The 21,640-nt window shown below is 49.6% G+C and overlaps 1 protein-coding gene across 1 annotated transcript; it reads left to right on the forward strand.

Moving 5' to 3' along the window:
* The first annotated feature begins 12,718 nt into the window (after positions 1-12,718).
* On the forward strand, positions 12,719-19,765 carry Osr1 (odd-skipped related transcription factor 1). The gene is made up of 3 exons (XM_005322617.3): positions 12,719-13,013; positions 17,454-18,149; positions 18,838-19,765. Exons 2-3 carry the CDS (start codon positions 17,485-17,487, stop codon positions 18,971-18,973), a joined length of 801 nt encoding a protein of 266 aa, XP_005322674.1. The 5' UTR covers positions 12,719-13,013; positions 17,454-17,484; the 3' UTR covers positions 18,974-19,765.
* The last annotated feature ends 1,875 nt before the right edge of the window (positions 19,766-21,640 follow it).

Raw genomic sequence — 21,640 nt, forward strand, 5'->3', positions numbered from 1 at the left:
AAACAAAAATCCACCAAAAAAAAAAAAACCACAAAGCAAGTAAACAAATGAACAAACAACGACAACAAAAACTAGGGTATTCCTATGTAAAATATTCCAAATTGGAGAAATCTCTTCCCTGAGAGGTCAGCCTGGAAAGGGACCATGAAGACAGGACGAGAGACAAGATGGGCAACGTTTTTGTGGCTCTGATAGTGGGTCATGATCAAAGAGCTCCCTCTTTCTAAACCATCAGGGGAAGGCCCTGTCTGAATGTGGAAAATGTGGGAAAATACATATTTGGCTCCAGATGAAAGAGAAATTAAAGAAATCTACAGCAAGAAGCCTAATAAACACAGGTGCTTAAACTCCTTCCCCGCGGCCTGTTGTTGTGGGGGTCAACGAGACCTAAATCAGCCTTACAATTGATCATGAAAACCAGAACAATTTTGTCGGGGACAAATACTAGATCAGATAAGATGCCAGGAAAACAAGTTTGAAGAGGCAGAGCAAACTGAGGCATATGGTCTCTGTGACAGTCGGGGTCCCTCCAGGAAGACAGAGGCCATGCTAGGCATTTCAACAGGTAGAATTTAATGTAGAAAATGTGCTCAACAGATGAGGAAGTCTGAGAGAGCAAGAGAACTAGAGTGAGGAAGGGAACCCAAAGGTGGTGGGGGGGCAGTTATTACAATCTAGAAGCTCAGGGGGATCCGTGCTCGGCCTCTTGAGGAGGGAGCATTTCCCTGCCAGTTCTGAAAGGTTCAGACCTCAGAATAGGAAGTCCATGGAATAGAGACTCTACTCTGGGACGGGGCATTGCCCAGACAGCAGGTGACAGCCCCAGGGCTGGATGAAACTTGTTCTAGATGTGTTGGAGAAATTGGAGACTAGAACCTGTTGGTGATGCTGAATGAAGGGCCATTGTTAGGGTAACAATGACAAAAGCAGGAGCAAACCCCATTCCAGTCTCTCCTCCATGCCACGCCCTCTATCTCAAGTCTAACTGCATGACAGCAGTCAAGAGGAATGTAGTTTTCAGAACTTCAGCTCCAGGGCACTAGGCAGAGTGTGGAAAAGTGGGTGAAGAACTGGGCAACCCTGGCGTACTAATAGGTACAGTTGCCCTGACTATACTTGCAGTGTCAGGCTTAAAAACTTTCCTGAATGTGGGGCAGGGCTTCCCCCAAAAGTCTGCTTGGCTCAAAAATGAATAAACCACAATCTGGACTCTGTTGAATAAAGAAAGAGCATTTATCAGCTCTTTTCTTGATGCCAGGAGCTTTCTGAATGTCGGTTCATTAATCACAACAATCCCATAAAACAGGTGTTCATCCCCTTTTACAGATGAGAAAATGGAAATTTCAAGTGGTTAAGCTGCTTGTCCAAGACCGAGTAGCTGATAAGAGGCAAGGTCAGGACTAGACACTGTCCAATGTGATCCCAAAGCCTAGCTGTCTCCTACACCTCTTGGTTTGCAGGCAGCATGCTGCTTCTTCAGGACAGAGGCCCATGATCCTGGATGGAGGGACAGTGAAGGGACCACCCCTGGAAGTCATTGGCCAAATGTCCTCTGCTGACCACTGGCCTCTTGAAAACTCAAGCTCAGGAGGGCATCCATTCTTGAAGTTCACATTCAGCCAGACTCAACACCAAAAGCGATTTACTCCTGCCAAAGACTGGCCTCACTCCCATGGGAAGGAGCCAGGACTTAGTCAGAATGAGCTCGCCACCTCTTGGAAGAAGGGCCACGCTGCAGCCTCCCACAGCTGTGTTAGGTAGTGTGTGGAGAGAGCAGAGCGTGCCTGTCTGTCTGTCTATGTCTTTGTGGATCTTATAAATTCAACCTTACTCAACATGATGAGATTCTTGGATAACAGGCCATTCATCCAAGAGCCAAATATTGCAAAGGCAATAAGTTACTTTTTTTGGCTGAATCCAGTCTCCAGTCTTAGCTGAAGATGGAAGTCAATTGTGCTTGTAGTTTCTGGAAATGCTGACGCTGAGATGGGACCTTATTGAGGAATTCACCAAGGCCCAAGGGAACTGAGAAGATAAATGCTACCAGGCGTCTGCAACTGGAGCAAGATTCAAAAACAATAGCATGTCAACTTAAGATCACAGAAGGCTGGGGTGAGTGTGACAGAAAGCAAGGGTAGTAACTTGGTCCCCAGACAAATGAGGATGTGGATAATGGGTGATGGCATTCCAAACACGGCTTTGAAAGGAGTCTGAGGGAAGGAGGCTGTTGCTCTCCCTACCCTGGGTCTCCAACTCGTCACCGAGGAAGAAGGAAATGCAGTCCGCAGCTTGGCAGGTAGCCCTCCCCAAGTGCCCTTGTTCCAGCCTTCACAGAGGTTTCCTGGGCAGCTCTGGAGGGCCAGGTATGGGTTTCTCCTGTCACATCAGTGTTCTTACACAAAGGGCTTTTGGGCTCTTTTGGAAAGTGACTTGGCTGGAGCCACACTCCTGCCAGCGTGGCAGCTGTTACCACTTATATCAAGAACATCTGGCCTGAAGATTGCAGTAAAAGTGACACTTGTCTGCAGAGAAAAAAATGTTGAAGTATATATTCCGAACATGAAGAAATGAGTAATGACATTTAATGTTTTCATAAAGCTGCTACACTGAGCAGCCATCATCCAAACCCAGCCCAGGCATAGGTCTGGATGCCCTGGTGTGCATGTTGGTCTGTGAAGGGCATCGTACCCAAAACATCACTGAGGAATGCTGGCTTTGTCCTCTGAAGACACGAAACAAAGAGAGGCCCTGGGTAAAGCACCTCCCTTCAAGTCCTAAGTCACAAAATTGGGAACAGGGAACAAAATGCACAAAGCCCCTATGACTGTCAGGTAAGCGGGCTCTGAGTTTCAGTTGCACAGGGTGAACTGTATTTCCAGAGTTGAATTTCTCATCGGTGACATGGGAATATCAAAGATGATAAGTAAGGTTTCTTCAATATTTTCTACTTTGAGCTTTTTAAGAGAGAGGCAGGGTCACTATTTCTATGTCAATCCTCTAAGTTAAACATGTTTCTTTTTTTCTGACCCTCCTCTTTAAAAGCACATCTCCGGGATGTGATGATGCTTGCTACCCCTCCAAGCTCAGAATAAGAAAGATTCTGAAAGCAGATTCAGACCAGCCTGAAAGCCCTGGGTTTCCAGACAGAAAGGCCCATGTAAAGAGGGAGACCATGACGTTGTTGTGTAGACCCGCACGCTGACCTTGTGCTGCTCTGTAGCTGCTTCACACAGTTGGACACTCGCCACTTTGCCTCAACCTAAGCACTTTCTGCATTTAATTGTCAAGAGAGAGGTCTGAAAAGGATACTTCTTGTAATGGGCTTCCTTTTTGTTGGTAAGGAAGTTGAATGTTGGTAGTCAACTGGCAATGATATAATAACTAGTTGGCGGATATAATCAGATAAGAGTACTTATTTACAAGCTTCGTGATCTTCAAAGCATTTGATCCTTTGCATAATTTTCTCATGCTATCATTAACTATCAATACCTTTTGAACTTAAAAATGTTATCTGTGCTAAGATTACACAGGAACAATGCATGATTAATGTGCAAATATCATCAACATGTATATTTTTGTGTAAATGCATGAGCTCTTTCTTATTTCCTCTTGCACTAGGAGGTGGGGGGTACAGGCGGGTGCCATTGTCCTCCACCCCCAGGTACTGCCAGGTTCAGCTGCAGCCCTCATTATCCAGGAAACAAGCCCTGAAGCCTAGCCTTACAGAGAAGCTGCTCACCTGTCCCTGTCAGTGACTCTGTGCTCAGTCACTCTGACTTCTGGTGCCACGGGAAAGGAGTGACCACATGGAAGTGTCAAAGCCAAGTTGCTGGCCAGATAAACTCCTTCCTGTCAGGCCAGAGTAGAAGTGGCAGCAGATTTGGGGCTTGTGGCTCCATAGGGTACCTGTGGCTGACATCACCGTTCCTTTTTTTTTTTTTTCCTGAGCTGTAGTCTATAAGCCTTTGGTTTGATTTTTTTTTTTTTTTTTTTTTTGTTGTTGTTCTAGAAGTTGAGATTAAAGCAAAGACACTGAGCAGGGCTGATGCCTAGGCATGGGAATCAGAATGGTATGTGTTGCAAACATTCACATGCCTCCCTATGGGGCCCAGATCTTGTAAAAACACAAATGCTAAATCAGTAGGTCTGGGCCAAGGCCTGTGTTTCTGCATTTCTAGCAAGTTCCCAGGTGAAGCTGATGTCACCAACAGACCATACCAAGTATCCAGGGGGCCTCCATTAGAAACTTAGGCTTTGGAATTGAACATAGCTGGGTTTCGATCCTGGCTCCAGCTGCGTGACTGGGAGAAGTTGCATACCATGTCTAAGCCACAGCGTCTTCAGACGTAAATTGAAAATAATCATCGTATTGTACTCTTTATTTTGCTGAAAGAATTCACAGAGTTTTGGCAGTTCCACACTGTCTGCCAAGAGGAGACTGAGTCCAGAGAAGCCCCATGGCTATCCCCGTCTCTAAGGCTTCCTTCCATTTCCAGGACTCTACTGAAGAGGCTGGCCCAGCCACAGGAAGGCCCCCGGACCTTGCTAATAAAATAAAAGTCACAGAATGATGTCTCCATCTGAAGGTGCAGTATAGTAGAGCCATGTTTTCTCAGGTGACTTTGTCTCCTTCATTGGTAAAGTGACTTAAATAGTGCAAAGGGTTGAAAGCATGGTTCCTTTCTGTTAAACTGTATACATACACCTAATCTAAGAAAATCCTTCTGAATGCTTCACATTTATGTATATTATTATCTCATCTATGCACATGACAGATGGCTAAAAACGTTTACTAGAGATCAAGTTTATACTACTTTTAAAATGAATAGATATGTAAAGTGAAATTTTACCACACTGACATTGAAAAAAGTACTGTCAAAATAAAACTATTTTACAAACAAACATATCTATTGGCTAGAGTGTAATATCCCGATCCCAAGGCATGTAATATCCTGATCCCAACACAGATAAGCATGATCAGCTGTCCTAGTACCTCTATTCAGCCTTCTAAACAGAGTCAGAGATCTCTCATTCCCGGCTTCTCTTACAATGTGACTAGATTTCCAGCATTCGAGCTAACACCTGCTGGCCTGAAACTACTCTCCTCCATTTGACCAATGTTTAAGGGGACAGGTTTGTTCACGGATGCTCTCTTGCATTCCCAAGACAGCACTCTTGCAAAAGTGACTTGTTCTCTTTGGACCACCATGGGTACTTTTCCAAGACCTTGGGTGGTTCGCTCACTCAGATAAATCTACATGTAGGCATCAGGAGAGCCTCCTACATGAGGTGACTGGGAACAAACCCAAGTGCCTTGCCCTCAGATCACTCTTTATTCTACTAGAAGGTAGTGGAGACCTAACGTTTAGGAGTTGAAAAGGCTTTTGATAAGTATCAGGTTGAATCTCCTTCTCCTATAGATAAAGAAAGGGAGATTTGCAGCTAGAAACACCTACTCAAGTGTGTGAAAGGCTTTAGTGAGGAGCCATGTCTTTGAATCTTGCTCTCTTTTCAATCCTTAGGATCCTTCTCAAAACCCAGACACCACTCTGTGGAACCCTTAGTTGCCAGTGTTCTTGGAATCCTTGTGTTCTAAAGTTTTCTGTTGTCAGAATAATCTGTAGGGCTTTTCAAAAGGCAAACTCCCAGGGCCACTGTAGGTCTCCTAAATGAGAGGCGCCAAAGATAGAGCTTGAGAACCTGCATTTTTCCAAGCTCTCCCAGGGATTTTGTGGCACAATATTTTTGACAAAGACCTTCTTAAAACATGAACACCTTAATGCTCAGTTACCATCCCAGCCAGAAGTAGTTGACTGAGCTGTTCTTGAACTGAGCTGGGAACATTAGCCCAGCTCAGCCTTTCTTCAGTGGGTGGCCCTTGTGCTAGATTGGCTAAGATTGAGATGTCCCATGAAAGGCATCCTGCTTGGGCACCCAGTTCACAGTTATGTTACTGCCCGTGCATGACCCTGGGTGCTGAGAACTAAGCCCTTTTGCCACCCATTCAAGCCCGGTGGCCCTTTGCAGATCCTCCTGGCTACCTTCTCAGGGAATGAATGAATAATGCCCACTATAATACATGGCTTATTTCTCTTTAGAGAAATCAGCTACAGACTGAATTTTTGCTACAGACTGAATTTTTGTCCAAGTCATAATTCCAGAAACTCTTCGTCTGAAATAGATAGACACCAACACTTTACTTTTAAGTTTTCTCCACATTTCCTTATTGCTGACAGGTAATATGCAGACTTATATCTAAATGGACCAAAAGAACCCAACCATTAGTGATTTTGAAATAAAAATCACATGCCAATAGAGTATCCGTTTTCTATTTTGTATTTGCTCAAAGTGTTTCAGTAAATGCTTCTCTCTTAAGTGAAAAGGGAATTAGGGAATTAGACTCATGACTGACAAATTGATTTGCCTAGAGTCGCCCAAGGGGCAGGGGACTGTGTTGGGATTGCCATTCCAAATACAAGAAATAGCTTTTATCTTAGACCCAGAGAAAAGGGTGCCTGGCCCTTGTGGATGGCTACAATAAGGGACTATGTTCCCTTGGTCTGTGCAGACATTCCAACTACATTATGGTGTAACACAGATCCATAAATATATCTCCTATTAGGAATCTAACTTCCTAGAAATGAGCAATGAGGTTTCTTCTATCAGAGAGAATAGTTTTCTTCCAGCTTGCTGGTTACTCTGGATTTGTCCCCATAGGGGAGCATCCTTAATTCCAATCCCTCACCCTACCTTACCTCCCACATCTCTTAAAATCTAGTATTTGGGTTCAAGTTGCACTTAATGGAGAAACATCAGATAGCAGCACAGAATCAGATAGGATTCCACCCAGGTTCTCAGGAGAAAAAGCTTCTCTTCCTCTTGGGCTACCACATGGGGACCCAGCACCTCTACCACTTAACAGTCTGAATAGAGGAAGCCACCTATAAGCACTAAAGAGGCAAATGATCCAGTCCCCTTCCATTCTGTAGGTAGTTATTTGTACACCAGGGTGAGGCACAATGTGGCTTTGTATCACTCACAGAGGGTTGGAGAATGTAGCAGTCGTCTAGAGTGTGTAGATTGGGTTCCTTCCCCACCCCCCTTACGGAAAGCTCAGGATGTGCAACTGGGAGACTCTACCTCTTAAGGGAGCGATGAATGGTGGATGGGTGGCAGGAACACACAAACCTTTCTCTAACTTCCTGGAGCAGGGCAGAGAGGAGGTCTTTCCCTTGTCCCTGGCTTGTTTTCCCTGTGGATATTGTGAAGACTTTGCTCCAATGACTGGAGTAAGAGTTGTCAAATGAAATTGGAGAAACCAAGAATATAGTAAGTGATGCTTCTGCCCGGAAAATGCAGTGTGACTTGACACAACCTTGATCTCGGCCGGCCTCTGTGTTCTTTCTTTTAGAAACTGTGATTTCTGCTCTAGCTTCCAAATGTGCCAGGAAGGAGTGTGGATCCAGGCAAGGGAGCACAGCACAACCAAAGCTCCTGGATCTCTGAGCCCAGGCGTTCCTCTCTAGGCAGAGGACCTATCAAAGAGTTAGAGCTTATTAGGTAAATTCTTAAGGTTTCTCAGGTCTCTATCCGGGGAGCCCATGCTTTGATGACAAAGAAAAGAGAGGGTTTGACTAAAATACCCTGAGGGAATTCCAAGAGGGAAAGGAATCAACAAAATGGTCTAGGAGAAAGGAAGGGACAGGAAGCCTCATGCATTTCAGTGAAACTGATTCAAAGCAACAGAGTCTCCGTTCCATCACTTCTTTTGAGAGCTGGGCATCTGAATCCACCGCAGGCTGGGTACAAAGGGGTACCTGGAGCTGGGGAGGGAGCGAATCCATGGGACAGCGAGGCCCTTTCACAGCCAACCCCATGCCACCCTGCGCCCTGTGTAGGGGAGGTATGCCTACTGAAGGGTCCCCAGTAGATCTTGGCTCATCTTAGGATCAGAAGCTGATGGTATTAAATAGTTTCTACGGATTTCCGATTATTGAGGGGGAAAAAAATGTCCTCACAGATATAAAAGGTTTGGAGCAGGGAAACAGAAATTCCCTAGCGAAAGGGAATTCCTCGCTTGGATCTCTGGTAGAGTAAGAGCACGCCTAGTTTTAAACAAACGAAAGTAAATTTCGTAACTGAAAAAATAAATGTTCAAGGAAATAAAAATCCCTCGTAGGTAAAATGAAATGGGGATAACTGGATTTGTGACTTTTCGAGGAAGGGGCACCGGGACATGTCGCTTGCTCACCAGCAGGGGGCACGTTTTCTTTAAGATTGGGTCAGGGAATTTCTTGTTAAAACCTCGCAACCAGACTTGCTCAGAGTCCCCTGCCGGAAATCGCTCCGCAGATAATAACCCTCCAGTGTCTGGAAATGTTTAATTACCGCGAACGTGCTTTCCTTCAGCGCGGACCGCCGCAGACAGAGCCCATCCAGGACGCAGCGCTGCCCGGGAAGGTGATTCTAGGTGCAGTTTCACTCCAACTACGAACAATTTCGTTCAAATAACTTTCCTTCATCATCCTCAGTTATTAGACCCTGGGTCGTTTCTGATGCACTTACTTCCACCTTGGATAAAGAAAAAGTTCAGTGGCCCTAGAACACTATCTGTTACATGTAAAAAAAAATAATTTTGACAACTCAAATTTTCACCAAAATAATAATAAAAAAAATTTACCTTGCCTTTTGCACATATTTTACGTGTGAGCCTCACGAGTCATTATCCTTACATTTTATGGTAATGGTAAATGCAATTCCATACAAACACTCCTGTTTTCTGCGTATTCTCATAAAGGAAAGGTAGATAAGCGCGTGTGTGCGTTATTTCATTTATTCAGGTGGCAAATAATGTCAAACTATGTATGTGCTCATAAAGAACTTACGAAACGGGAACTGCCCAGAAAAAAAAAATGCAGTTCACTTTCCCTTTCAGTTTTGATACTGTAACTTGTATGTCCATGTCACAACAATAAACACCCGCTTTTGCGTTCATCTGGCGTCTCTCCGACTCAGGACCCTGCACTGGGTGTGCATTCTCAGAGGTGTTACAGCCACAAATGTTCGTAGAAGTCAGGTTGTTACCTACCTCCAGAACGTAAAAACTTTCCCCTCCCCAAGCTGGATTTTGACCTGATTGACCGTAATGGTTCCAGAGGAACTATTGAGCCATTACAATCCATCATCTAAATGAATACAGAGGGACACCTAAATCTCCCGATTATTTGAAAGCTCTGAACATGGGAAAGGGGGGTGGTGGTGGTTAATCAGTAGACACCCAAATGTCCACGGAGTAGTTACAGGAAAACTTGCTTTGGAAGCAAAAAAGCTGCAAGTGTTAAGTAAATTCCACTAAAGAATGAGGTCATGTTCGTGTGTCTGGGGAGTGCAGAGAGGTAGGGTTCATTTAATTTTTTTAATCCCAAACAACCCAAAGCAATATAGGCCACTTTCTAGTTAATTTTCTGGAAGCTGCTCAATTTTCACTCCAAAGACAGACTAGGGCTCTTTCTTTCCCAGTGAGCTGGAGAAGGGCTGGAGTTGGGGAGTGAAGAAAAGCAAAAGTTCTTAGCTTCCCAGTGGGACCGAGAAAAGCAGCGGACTAGCTGAGATCAGGGGGTCAGTGACTAGGAGGCTAGGGGTTGAATTGGGGATCGCACTCCTGCTGGGCTCCACCGGGACACGCGGGTTGTAGAGTGCAGCGAGGGACCCGGACCTGGAGTTCTGGTTCCTACGGTGGGGAGGGACTCTTAAGAATGCCAGGTCCAGCTGAGTCTGGGATCCCTCGGACGTCTTTGGTTCTGCGGGCAGGCAATGGGCGAGAGAGCCAGGAGCCGCGGCTTTCGCTCAGGGTCTGGTCGCAGGCTGGATTCCGAAGGCTCTAAGCGAGCAGAGGCTGCCAGCAGCCCGCGTGTGGCAGACTGCGCTCGGTTGCTGAGTGCGCTAGACCTCCAGGAGTGAGGCGGGTGTGTGGACAGGAGTGCGCTGGGCTCCTGGGAGGACAGGACCGTTGGGTGGATCCAAACTACCGAGGGCATTTTACCAAATTTGAAACCTGAGGTTCTCTGGAGTCTTAAACGATTTGACTTTGCTAAAAAGTGCTTTCATAGCTCTTGGGTGTCCTGGGTCCAGTCCTCCTGGATCATCCCGGTCACAATCCCGATACAGCATTAAGATGTAGGCCCTACATGATCTGATCAATTTCTCTTAAATAGGAGGGGGGAAAGGATTCCACCAGTTGCTCTCCCTTGTACCCAGGGGCAGAGGGGTCCCTAGCCTCCTGGGCTTCTTCCTGCTGGCCTTGCTTCAGAGGGAATCAGGACTCTGATGGAGGACAATGTTTGGGGGTCCTTTACTTAGGACCTCAGTGGGATGGAGGACCTTTCAGCTCCTAGCCAATCTCATATTTCGTTTTCCTGTCTTTCTGAAGTTGTGCAGTTGTGGGCTACCTAGGAGGCAGCAACTTGGAAGTCTGAAAGAGGGAACCCTTGCAGAGGCTCAGGAACGCCAGCAGGCACATACACTTTTTATCACAGTCCTGTCCTGCATTATGATGGGCTTCAGGCAGCAAAGTTTGGGACCCTGGGTCCTGAAGACCTTGCACTAAACCTTGCTTCTCCACCCTGCCCCACATCCATAAAGTTTAGGGGTTTGACTTGAGTCAGGATCAAGTTTCCAGAAAGCCTAGCAAAAGCTTAATTTAAAAGTCCAGTTCCATATTCCTTCCCTTAGAATAATGGACCCTTTTCCACCAAGAGCTCTTTAGGGACCCTACTACTTGGAGCTTTTTAGATGTCCTGAGGCATGTTGATTGAAGGGCCAGTTTTTGAAGAGAGAGACAAGTAGAAATGTGGAGGAAACACAGGTGAGCATGGAGAAAGTCAGAGCAGGAGATGGTGTATATATAATATGCCACAGGAACTTCCAGTCACTCTTCCTAAGTGTCTGACAGCCAGAGGTCCTATTGTGTCTATCTCTTTTTGGATATGTTCGCTGCGGATATGGAGGTTCCCCAAGCTTTGACTACTTGGAGAGGATGAGGCTTGTCCATAAAAACTCCTTTACCCAAATTTGGAATCAGTGAAGGCCAATAATGCTTTGATTGAATTTTCCTACCAGGTCTTACCCTGCTCTTAAGTCTTGCTGCCCTGTACTCTCTTGGAAGGGGGTGATCTCAGTTTCCTTTGACTCCAAGGGGCCTCACTCTGGCCAGGATATCACCCCATATTGACAGTTTCTGAGATTCCAGATGCACAGGCAAATTAATGTGGGCCTTTTGCTCCTACACTAACCTGTAGAATGGGGTAAAATCCATCTTTGGGGCAAAGATCTGCTCCTCTCCTCCTCCTCCTGAACAAATCAAAATTATCAGGGCTGGAGGCTTAGGATACACAGAAGAATCTCTTCCAACTATGCCTTTGTCCATGACCATCTTCCTAGGTCAAGGATCAAATTCTCACCCATCTCAAGAAAATCAGGCTGGCTTTACAAACCAAAGCTGGACAGGATGAAAGTTACTCTGAAGAGATGCTGTACCAGGATGGTAAAGACCCATGGAGGTCAGGATCTGGTCCCAATCTTATGTGGAGAAGGGTCTGCAACAACTCTGGAAGGGAATGTGGGGTTGTGAGCTAGGAATCTGGACCCATCCAAGTCAGTATATACAAACACCTCCTCTTGTAGGAAACCCAGGCAAGGTGTTCCAGACAGGTGGCAGATAGGAGGATCAAGGCTGGGGTCAGCTGAAGGTAGCTTCTAGAAGCTAAGCAGTCAAGAGAGTACTGGTACCTTCCATAAGGCCTAGGCAGTGAAGGCAGAATTTTTCTTCACCAGAGCCTTTTAGATTTCAGATTCCATCTAAATCAGTTCTTTGACAGAGGCCATGGAGTTGACAACTTCGGAGCTTGGCTTGTATGCCTGTGCAGCTCTCCAAAGTCTCATCCATCCTGAAACAAATATGTGATTAGAGTGTGCGACTGTGCGACTGTGCTTAGAGGCGGAATCCCAGAGAGTTCTGGGTTCCAGGAAAATAACTCCTGATCTCCTTCCCCAATGATCTACCTCTGGTCTTACTACTGAACTCCTCAGCCCAGGGCCTGGGGTCAGATTTAGGCATTCAGATGTTTCAGCTTGCTGGAGTTAGTAATCCTGGCCCACCAGCACCAGGAAGTAGCTAATGCTGCCTGGGTTATCGCCCTGGCCATGAGCACGCTTGGGTGTGCAGGAGCTGCTCCACGCGCGGGGTCTTCCGCCTCCGAAAGCGATTCTGGCAGGAGGGGCAACTCTGTTAGCCTACAAAGCGCTCTGGAGCCTAAGCTGCGGGGCCGGCATCGCGGTACACAGAGCTCCTCCCCACCCCGCTCTGCCACCTTCTTCCAGGGCACAAGCTGTGCCCTAGGAGCGCTTGAAGAAACGCGCGGTTCCAGCCGGTTCCCATCTGCTGGGAGCTGTTTCCTGTAGCGCGCCAGGTGTGCCCTTGTGGTCCTAAAAACGCAGAAAGGGTCGTGTGGAACCGGAGAGCAGGGGACGCAGGTTTGGTAGAAGCCGGGCCCCGGCGAGCGCAGCTGCCAAAGTTGGCTGCCCGGGTCAGCAAAACTTTGTCTCTCAGTGCGCAGGCGCAAGGCAGGGTTGGGGGGCAGGGGAGGGAGGGGAGGAATCCTGAGGCAAGGGGCGGGGGGGCTGGGGAGGAGGGAGGGTGGTGGATTAAAATAAGTAGGCGGCTCGGTGCTAAGGGATGAGTGAGTCGGAGCTCGGCCTCTCCCCAGATCGTTCCCAGCAGCTTCGGTTCAGAACCAGCGGGGGAACCAGGAGCGAGGCTCACGATCCCCCGGCGGGCAGGACTCCCGGGCTGCTGAGCGCTCCCGCGTGTGGAGCCCTCGGAGTCCCCGCGGCTGGAGAGGGGTCAGGACTCCAAAACACCAGGCGTGTCTGTGGGCTTCAGCTCCTGTGGCTTCCCGGGTCCCGCGCAGTGAGCCCCAGAGACGCGCTCAGCAGCAGGACCACCGCGGAACGAGGTAACTACAGCCCTGGGCTCCGGGGCTCAGCAACCCGAGCGAAGGCAGTACCCCAGGGTTCCTTGTCACAGCGCGGCGGTCCTGCTCCCTCTCCCCGCCTCGGTCTCTGTCTCTCTCTCTCCGTGTCTCTCCTGGTCTCGAAGGAAGCTCCTCTTGCTCAGGGAAAGCTGTAGAACCTTTGTGAAAGTGAGAGCGACAGCCGCCCAGGGTAGGGGGTGCTGACTCAGGGACTTTGCACGCAGGGTCCTGGGCCTCTGACCTCGGGAGAATAAGGGGGCGGGCCTCAGTCATCGCCCCCAATCGCGCTGGGCTACTCGGAATCCGGGTCAAGGTGCCCACGGATTTTGCAAGTCAGTTCTGTGGGCCCGCTTTAAGAAACCGGAGCAACTTCAGCAGGCACAAACTTTGGCAGACGCGATCCTAGCTCAGGCTGATCTGCCTTAGTTGATGAAAGGGAAGGAGAGAGTGGATAGCCATCGCCACAGTCCACAGCTCCAGGGACAGGTGCACGTCCCAGCCTGGTCGCGCTTTAGTTTGACTTTTACCGAGTTCTGCTCAGGTTCCAGGCAGGCTAGACCCTGGTGCTCACTGCTGCATTTCTGAAGTCAGCTTCGCCCTGGAACTCTGACTTCGGAATACTCTCTATACGGTAGATTTCTCCATGGGGTTAAGGCCTGGAGCGTAACCCTCGATTGCCCAGGTGCAGTTAGGCATGGACTTTACCAGGCACGCGGGGCACAGGCTTTCTTCTCAGTTCGAGACTGCATGCCGCAGTAGCATAAACACTGTGGAGGTTCAAGTGTCTGGGGGCTGGGGATTGGTAGAAAAGAATTCTTATGCTCCCCTGACTGTCCCCTAATCCAGCTTTCTGGAGAGAAGTGGAAGCCTGAGGAGAGAGGGATGGAAGTGAGAAAATGCCTGCTGAACTAATTTGTCCCATGAAATGCCTCTAATAAGAATGAAAACCCACATCCAGTCCTTTTTCAGCAGCCCAGGTAGTAGCAGAGTGGGTCTCCGGAGAACAAACCAGCTTCAAGAGTTTCTTTGTTGCAATAATTCCACAAATTTCACCCGGACTTATTGCTATACCTTGACTCTTAGGAACAGAACCACGTGCAAAGCTAGTCTCCCGGGTCACAGCTTCCTAGGGGAGAGAAGGGCTGGCCGAGATGGGAAGCTACTGGTGTATAGATGGACCTTCCCAGGCTCCTGGAAGTAAATGCAGTTTCATTAAGACCCGAGAGCAGATAGATCCCCGAAGACGCAACGGGCATTTCAGTGCAGCAGGATGGACGCCTCACCAGTAGTTTCGATGGATCTTGTTCCTGGGGAGAATGTAACCGAAGTATCAGGTGTTGGTCATCCTCTCGTCGGGCGTCCGGACCCTGTCACCATTCCTGTTGGGGATTCAATGTGGAGGATGATTATCTTGGGCTGCTGCTGGGCTCCTCCAGGCGCAAGCTCCTGTAGTTCGCTCCATCCTTATTAATGCAAGCAGTTAACTCGCTCACGCTCAATTAGCCCCGAATAAACCACTTTAATAGACTCTGCACACTTCATTAATGCCCTGCTTAGGGCTTGCGGCAGACCTGGAATTGGCGCTCCATCGCGCGAGGTACGCCAGTGCCTGAACTGAGCAGGGACCCGAGCGCCAATTGCCTTTACTGTGCTAGTCGAGACCTTTGCTACCGCTTCTCAAGGCCGGAGGCACCGACTCTTTGTGGAGTAAATGCCTGGCTTCGGGGAGAGGTGTTCGTTTCGCGTTAAAAGATCAAAAGCCTTCGCACTGGGGTCTTGGGGTTAGGACAAGGAGAGCCGGACAAGCCGGGTTTCCCGCTCATCCTCTCTGGCTGGGGAAGCAAGGTTGATACTGTGTTTTTCTCGTAGCTGACCGCCTGAAACCAGATCATGCATCCCGCCCATTCTGGGTACTAGTGTCAGGGAGCCACGTTTCGAACGAATTTCGTCCGCCGGAAAGTCATTGGCGGGAGCCTGGGGAGCCCTGGCCTCGGAATGCTGCTGCAGAAAACAAGAAACTGCCCGGGCCGCCGAGGAAAATAAATGGAGTGTTGGGGGAAATAAGATTGGGCAGATAGCCCGGAAAGGTTGGCTCCCAAGAGCCGTGGTGGCAGCATCCCCCCTCTCTGGCCCCCCACGGAGCCCCAAGACCGCTGGGTCTTTTTTGCTCCTTGATGGGAGGTGAGGAAAGGCAAGGCGAGGTTGGTGGGGACTCCCACCTGAGCTCCAGGCTTGGGCCAGCGTGCAGCTCCAAGTCCTGCCGCTAAGGCCTCTTGGAGAGGAGCAAGCCCAGGCCTCCCGGTATCCCGGCGGCGGGCTCCCGATGACTGGAGACAAGGATCTGATTTCTAGTGCCTGGAGGGGAAGAAGAGGTGACAGCAAAATCAAAGAGCGCTCATCTTGCCTAAGTCCAGGCGAACTTTGAAGTTAGCAGTCTTCTCTTCCCACTTCCAATACAAGCGGTCCCAGCTTCTCCTTTAGCTCTGTTCGCATTTTGCTTCGTTCTTGTTTCAGAGCTTTGGGATGGACTAGGATTTTAGGGCAGAACTGGCGATAGGAAGCGGTAGAGAAGACCCTTGCAGAAGCTCTACCATGGCCATTGCCGTTGCTTCTGAGGTCTCATTGCTGCAGATATGTGCCTCCTCTACCCTGCAGCTGAATCAAGTGATCAGACTTGGTTTTCATCCGATGGATAATTTAATTCGTGTAGGCAACTCTCTAGGGGCTCATGGGTTTTAGACACTACCTCTTTCCTTAGAGCCCACCACACAATCAGTGACCCTCCTGTCAGCTTCTAGAGGGAAAGATTTTCTGAAGATTGTCCTCACACCTTCCAAGTACAGACAGTGCACATCCCTGCACAAGACCAGAATTTTAAAGCAAAAGGCTGGGACCTTGAACTGGGACTTGAGGGCTGGCTGGGCCTAGGAAGGCTGAGTGTGCTATGCCGTAGGGAGCAAGATGGTGGCCTGCACCTCCCAGGTAAGGACTTTACTCTGGGTTAGAGGAGAGGTCCTAAGAAGAGGAGAAGTGAAAGGGTCCTGGTGACCTGGCTCTGATATTGATTTTTTTTTTTTTTTTTTTTTTTTTGAGTAGCTCCCAGAAAGCTGGGAGCCAGGAGTTGAGCACCTGGGCTTCTCAAGGATCCCTGCTACTTTTTGGCTCCCCTCCCCCCACCAGGGGATAGAACCTAATTAGGAGTGTCTGTGAGGGGCAAGGATTAAAGGTTTCTTCCCATGCAAGTTGGAGACCCTGACAAAGGAGATCAGGAGATGACAGATCTTGGTCACTTGTGGTTTCTCTCTGGCGTTGCTCAAGCATCCTAACTTTCCAGTTGGAGAGTACAGAGTACAGACCACAGTAATGGAGCCTTACTTCAGTGTTCTTGCCCATATACATACCCACCTGCCCAGAGTTCTTTATGTACATAAAATTTGTTAGCATCCAAAGACCCTGCTCCCTTTTCCTCTGAGGAAAAAAAAAGATATTTGAGTCTCCTGGTATGTGACTGCAGATGTTTAACAGAATAAGTGAATGTGTGGGTCACAGCACCCTCTTTGAAATGAAGGCAACCCCCCAAGCACTATAATAGGGACTCGGTCTGCAAGGAGTTGCCAAAAGATAGCTGCCCAAAGTATCACTAGTACTTGTAAGGTAGGGTAGCAAATTGTGGTTCAATAAAGGAAGGTAACTCAGCTTTGGCTTCTGGAAACCAAATCAAAGATCAGTCAGACCTTCATATGCAGAAACTAGGAGATGTGTGCATTTGTCTTTATGTGTATACTTGCTGTTTGTGGAGGCCCTTCGTGGGTATGATGTGATTCCCTGTATGTGTTTGTATGTGTTATGGGCTCTGTGTTTTGTGACCAGTGTTGTCCTATGAAATTGACTGTCCCAGTTTATTTGTGCACATTCTTGTCACATCTGCATTAGAACCTGTGGATCTGTGTTTATCTGTTAGTGTGCATTTTCATGTTTATCTGCACCTGAATGTGTAAGTCTGCTTCCAAATTCTGTTATCTTTGCAGGGCCTGGCTTCCCTGGATGTAGGTTTTTACGTGCAGTTGCTCTGGGTTTGTGCCTTAGAGACGGTGTTCTGTATGCAGTTGGTCCTTATTTTAAATTAGTTGTATTGCAAAAGACTTAATTTCATACTACTTTCTCTTATCAAGTGTGTGTCTCTGTCAAAGGCCATTTGGAGGGAGCCCTAACACCAGGAAGTCTTTCAAGGAGAGGGCTCTCCTGTTCCTTACTTTCCCATCTTCTGTGTGAGGGCAATGGGGGTGGGGGTGGGACCTTAAAACTCCCAGCTTCTGCACTGTGAGTCAGAGAAAGTGTGTCTGGGCTGGTTTTCAGGAGGAAGGCAACCTACCCTGAACTTTTTTTCCCCTCTCCCCCCCTTCTTTTTTCCTTTCTTTGCAGATCGAGATTGAGAACCACTGCAACTACCACAATGGGCAGCAAAACTTTGCCAGCCCCGGTGCCCATCCACCCATCCTTGCAGCTCACCAACTACTCTTTCCTCCAGGCAGTGAATGGCCTTCCCACAGTGCCCTCGGATCACCTGCCCAATCTGTATGGTTTCAGTGCTCTGCACGCTGTGCACCTGCACCAGTGGACGCTAGGTTACCCAGCCATGCATCTGCCCCGCTCCTCTTTCTCCAAAGTGCCGGGTGCAGTATCCAGCCTGGTGGACGCGCGCTTCCAGCTGCCGGCCTTTCCTTGGTTCCCTCATGTCATCCAGCCCAAGCCAGAGATCACCGCTGGAGGCAGCGGTCCAGCGCTCAAGACCAAGCCTCGCTTTGATTTCGCCAACCTGGCCCTGGCCGCCACACAAGAAGATCCCACTAAGCTTGCCCGAGGGGAGGGCCCAGGCTCCCCCGCAGGTGGGCTAGGTGCCCTCTTGGATGTGACCAAGCTGTCCCCAGAAAAGAAGCCCACGAGGGGACGCCTGCCTTCCAAGACCAAGAAAGAATTCGTCTGCAAGTTTTGTGGCCGCCACTTCACAAAGTCCTATAACCTACTCATCCATGAGCGGACGCACACGGATGAGCGGCCCTACACCTGTGACATCTGCCACAAAGCCTTCCGGAGGCAAGACCACCTACGGGACCACAGGTGCGGCACTGGGGGAGGCCCTAGAGAGCTTGCTTAGGGTTTCACCTTCCTCCTCCCTACGGACCCCCTGCTGGCTTCAAGCCTATGGATCGGGAATTTCACCGAGGCAGGAAGGGTCAGGATTAGGTTTGGGAGCACCTGTGGAGGAAATGTGGGTATGAAGGACCTAAGACTAGATTAGAGCTCCAGACTGGCAGTACTGCTGCTGCCCCCCTTCTCCATCCCCAGAGTTGTCCAATAGTGAAGTTCCTGCAATGATGAACAAAACAACCGAACACTTGAAATGTGCAACTAGTGAGCCTGGGAAACTGTTTTTAGTTTTATTTAATTTTAATTATCAACCACATGTACCAGTGGGTAGTCTTGGAGAATGCAGCTCTAGGAATGGTCTGTTAACCAATTCCCTGATGGACCTCTAGGTGAATCAGGCCTTGTAAGGTTGCTGCCTGCCCTTCCTCCTCAAAAAGGCAGATGGTCTGTTTGCCTTGACCTGTTTAAGGAGCAAAGTTGCCCAGGTTCTCTGTCACCTCCTTGCTCTGTCCAGAGTCTGCATTATGCTAGTTGCATACTTGGTACCCCACACTCCTCCCCATCTATAATGCAAGTGCCTTATAAAGGGATCTTGGGACAACTGTTTACAATAACATTGCATCCTTTTGCCAGGATTAATTGTCGTTTCTGTCCTCAGATACATTCACTCCAAAGAGAAGCCTTTCAAATGTCAAGAATGTGGAAAGGGATTCTGCCAGTCCAGGACTCTCGCTGTCCACAAGACGCTACACTCACAGGTGAAGGAGCTCAAAACCTCCAAGATCAAATGCTAAACAGCCTCTGGACCACCAGGACCCTGGCCACGCTGCCCCCTCCTCTGGAGGAACCCGAAGCTGAAGGCCACTCTGGCGGGCAGCGGGAGGGGCGCTTGGGACTTCCCCCCACCCCAACAATGTCCCCTGGGTCCTCGGCACACGCGGCATTACAGAGTCCTGCCCGGGGCCATGACCCTGACCGCCCGGGCGGCTCCCCCAGGACGCGGCTTAACTTTGGGCCAAAAGGAGGTACTCACGTGGCGGAAGGGAAACTGCATTAAAAAAAGAACGAAAGCTCCGTGGAGACGCAGCGGCGCCTCTCCCAGAAGTATTACTTTTTCTATTGTTATTTTATACATTTTCTTTATTTTTTTTTTCTTTGACCATATAAGCTTGTAACTCTTGACTGCGGATAGGAGAGAGGAAAAAAGTTCTGCGCGCCCGCAACTTCTAACTCCTCCTCCAGTCCCCATGCCCACCCTGGGAGCCTGCAAAAGTGTAATCGTTGTATCTGCTTCAGCCGCCCGGCCCCAGGGACCGCGGGGCCCGGAGCGCCGGCTCCCGCTGCTGCCGCGCAGCCGGCCGAGGGCTCCCGGACTCGGATGGCGGGGCAGGGATCTCGCGCCCGGGGTCGGGAGGAGCCCGGCCGCGGCTCCCCTGCTCCACCGCCGCGTCACAGCGAGCGAGCAGCCGGCCAGGAGCCGGGCGTTGTATTGCGACTGGCACTTTATGCTGACCATCGGTAACGGACATTTATCACTGGAGTTGTTTTTTTTTTTAACTATTAAATAAACGGTTATTTTACAGGCACTGCAGGACGGGTAATTTCCCTCTCCAACCGCAGGAAACCACTCCTTTCTATGAGAGGATCAGGTTTCTCTGCTTGACTTCAACCTGTCCTACTTCCCTCCCCTCGTCGTCTTGGGGTGATGAGGCTGGGGATGGGGGTAGAAAACCCGTTTTTAGGGTGTTGGTCTACCTCTGCCCAACTTTATATTTTCTTACTATTCTCCGCTTCGGTGTCAGGGTCGCAGTCTCCACCCTTCACTTCCCGAGAGCGGCGCGTTTAAAAAGAACCCGAGTCTGAGGCCGCACGTGGCCATGAGAAATCCCAGCATCTCCAAGTGCCAGGGTCGTTTGGTGTTCGCTGAAGGGACAGAATATCAACTTCCCCCTTCACCCCACCCCACCACCAACTAGTAACTTTCCTACTGGCCTCTGGCTTATGCTTCGGAGTGGAAAGACCTGCTTTCACAGAGCTTCAGATGAGTGCTGCGCCCAGTTTCTCTGGGTCCCAGCAGGCGGTCTCCCCAAAGTCACAAAACTACATCCTTTCCTCCTTCCCTTATTTATGATCCTTCTCTCCCCGCCGCCCCTCCCCCAGCTACACAAAGGGGTTTATACCCTGTTGGGATCGCGACTCCACCAGCGAAGATGTTCTGCAGTTTTAAAGAGGTCTGAGCAATAGGGAGGGCGGGCGGGCGCCCTTGGAGGCTGGGGATGTTTAGAAAGAGAAATCCGAGTCTCCCCCCTCAAGTCGAACCACCCCCAGGACGTCTAGTGTTCCCACAATTAGAGGGAGGGTCGGTCACTCGGAGCTCTCTTGTTCAGAGGCGGGGCGGGGCGCCTGCTTGTACAGCGCCCTGACCGCGGGTGCACGCAGGCGGTGGCGCCCTCGGCCTTCCGCGAGGCAAGAGCTGCCTGATGGGCTTCAGCACTCACCGCCGCGCGGCGGAGACCACTGAGTTGCGCTTCCCTGCATCACTTCCCTCCAACAGGGCCTTGCGAACTGAGAAAAGGGCCTGGGCTGCAGGTGGTAAAGTGCTCCCGCCTTTCACCGCCGGGCCCCTCCCCACTTTCTTTGGGAACACTCCCAGGCCCTGTGCGGGATAGAACTCCCTAATCCGGGAACCTAAATTAGCAATGTGGTCTCTGCAAAACCGCACGGAATAGCCCTGCCTTTTTTGTTGTGATCCGCCCCGCCCCCTGCTGGACACGCCTGGAGGGGCGGCCCATGACTCCAGGCATCCAATGTGTCCTGCCCGCAGCCTAAAGTAACTGCGGCAACCCCAGTCCTCTATTCACATAGGAGTAGCCCTCAAAACCTTCTCGATTGGTCCCAGGGCCTAGGGCAAGGGCGTTGCCAGGCCAGAACAGACCTGTGGGGTCTCCACTATTCACACAAGAGCTCAATCACTTTTTTACCAGGTCCACAAGGACTGTCCAAGGATGAACATTCCCTTCCTGAGACTTGGGACCTATTGTGCATGGAGGGAGGGTTAGCCTGCATGTTTTGGGCGTCCAGCGCCTGAGTCAACCAGCACAGGTTATGGGAATGGTCTGTGCTTGGTTATGGCTTGAGATAGGGCCAAATGCATTGACCACAAAGTTTCTCTTATGCAGGGCCATGGTGGCTCCCAGACAAGTGAGTTGTTAAAGTATATACACACGGAGACACTAAGGACCACCGTGGGCACTTCTGAGGACATGGGAAAAGGGAGCCCTCTCTTGTGCCTCTTTTCTGGGGTAGCATCTTATCCTGCATCCCCCTCCACCCTCAACACTCCTCTTCTCAGGGCCAAAGAGCCTCTGCAGCTAGCCAGGCCTCAGTACATCATAAATGCTTTGAAATGGGGAAATTTGCCCTGGGATGTTTTCCTTTCTGGCCCACTTCACCTCTAGCAC

This window comes from Ictidomys tridecemlineatus, chromosome 12 (genome assembly GCF_052094955.1).
Source record: "Ictidomys tridecemlineatus isolate mIctTri1 chromosome 12, mIctTri1.hap1, whole genome shotgun sequence".
Taxonomy (NCBI): Eukaryota; Metazoa; Chordata; class Mammalia; order Rodentia; family Sciuridae; genus Ictidomys; species Ictidomys tridecemlineatus.

Excerpts from the sequence above, each read along its gene's own strand:
- Osr1 (XM_005322617.3), top strand. The coding sequence starts at position 17,485 with ATGGGCAGCAAAACTTTGCCAGCCCCGGTGCCCATCCACCCATCCTTG. Across the intron at positions 18,150-18,837 it reads GACCACCTACGGGACCACAG|ATACATTCACTCCAAAGAGA; the intron begins GTGCGGCACTGG and ends TTCTGTCCTCAG.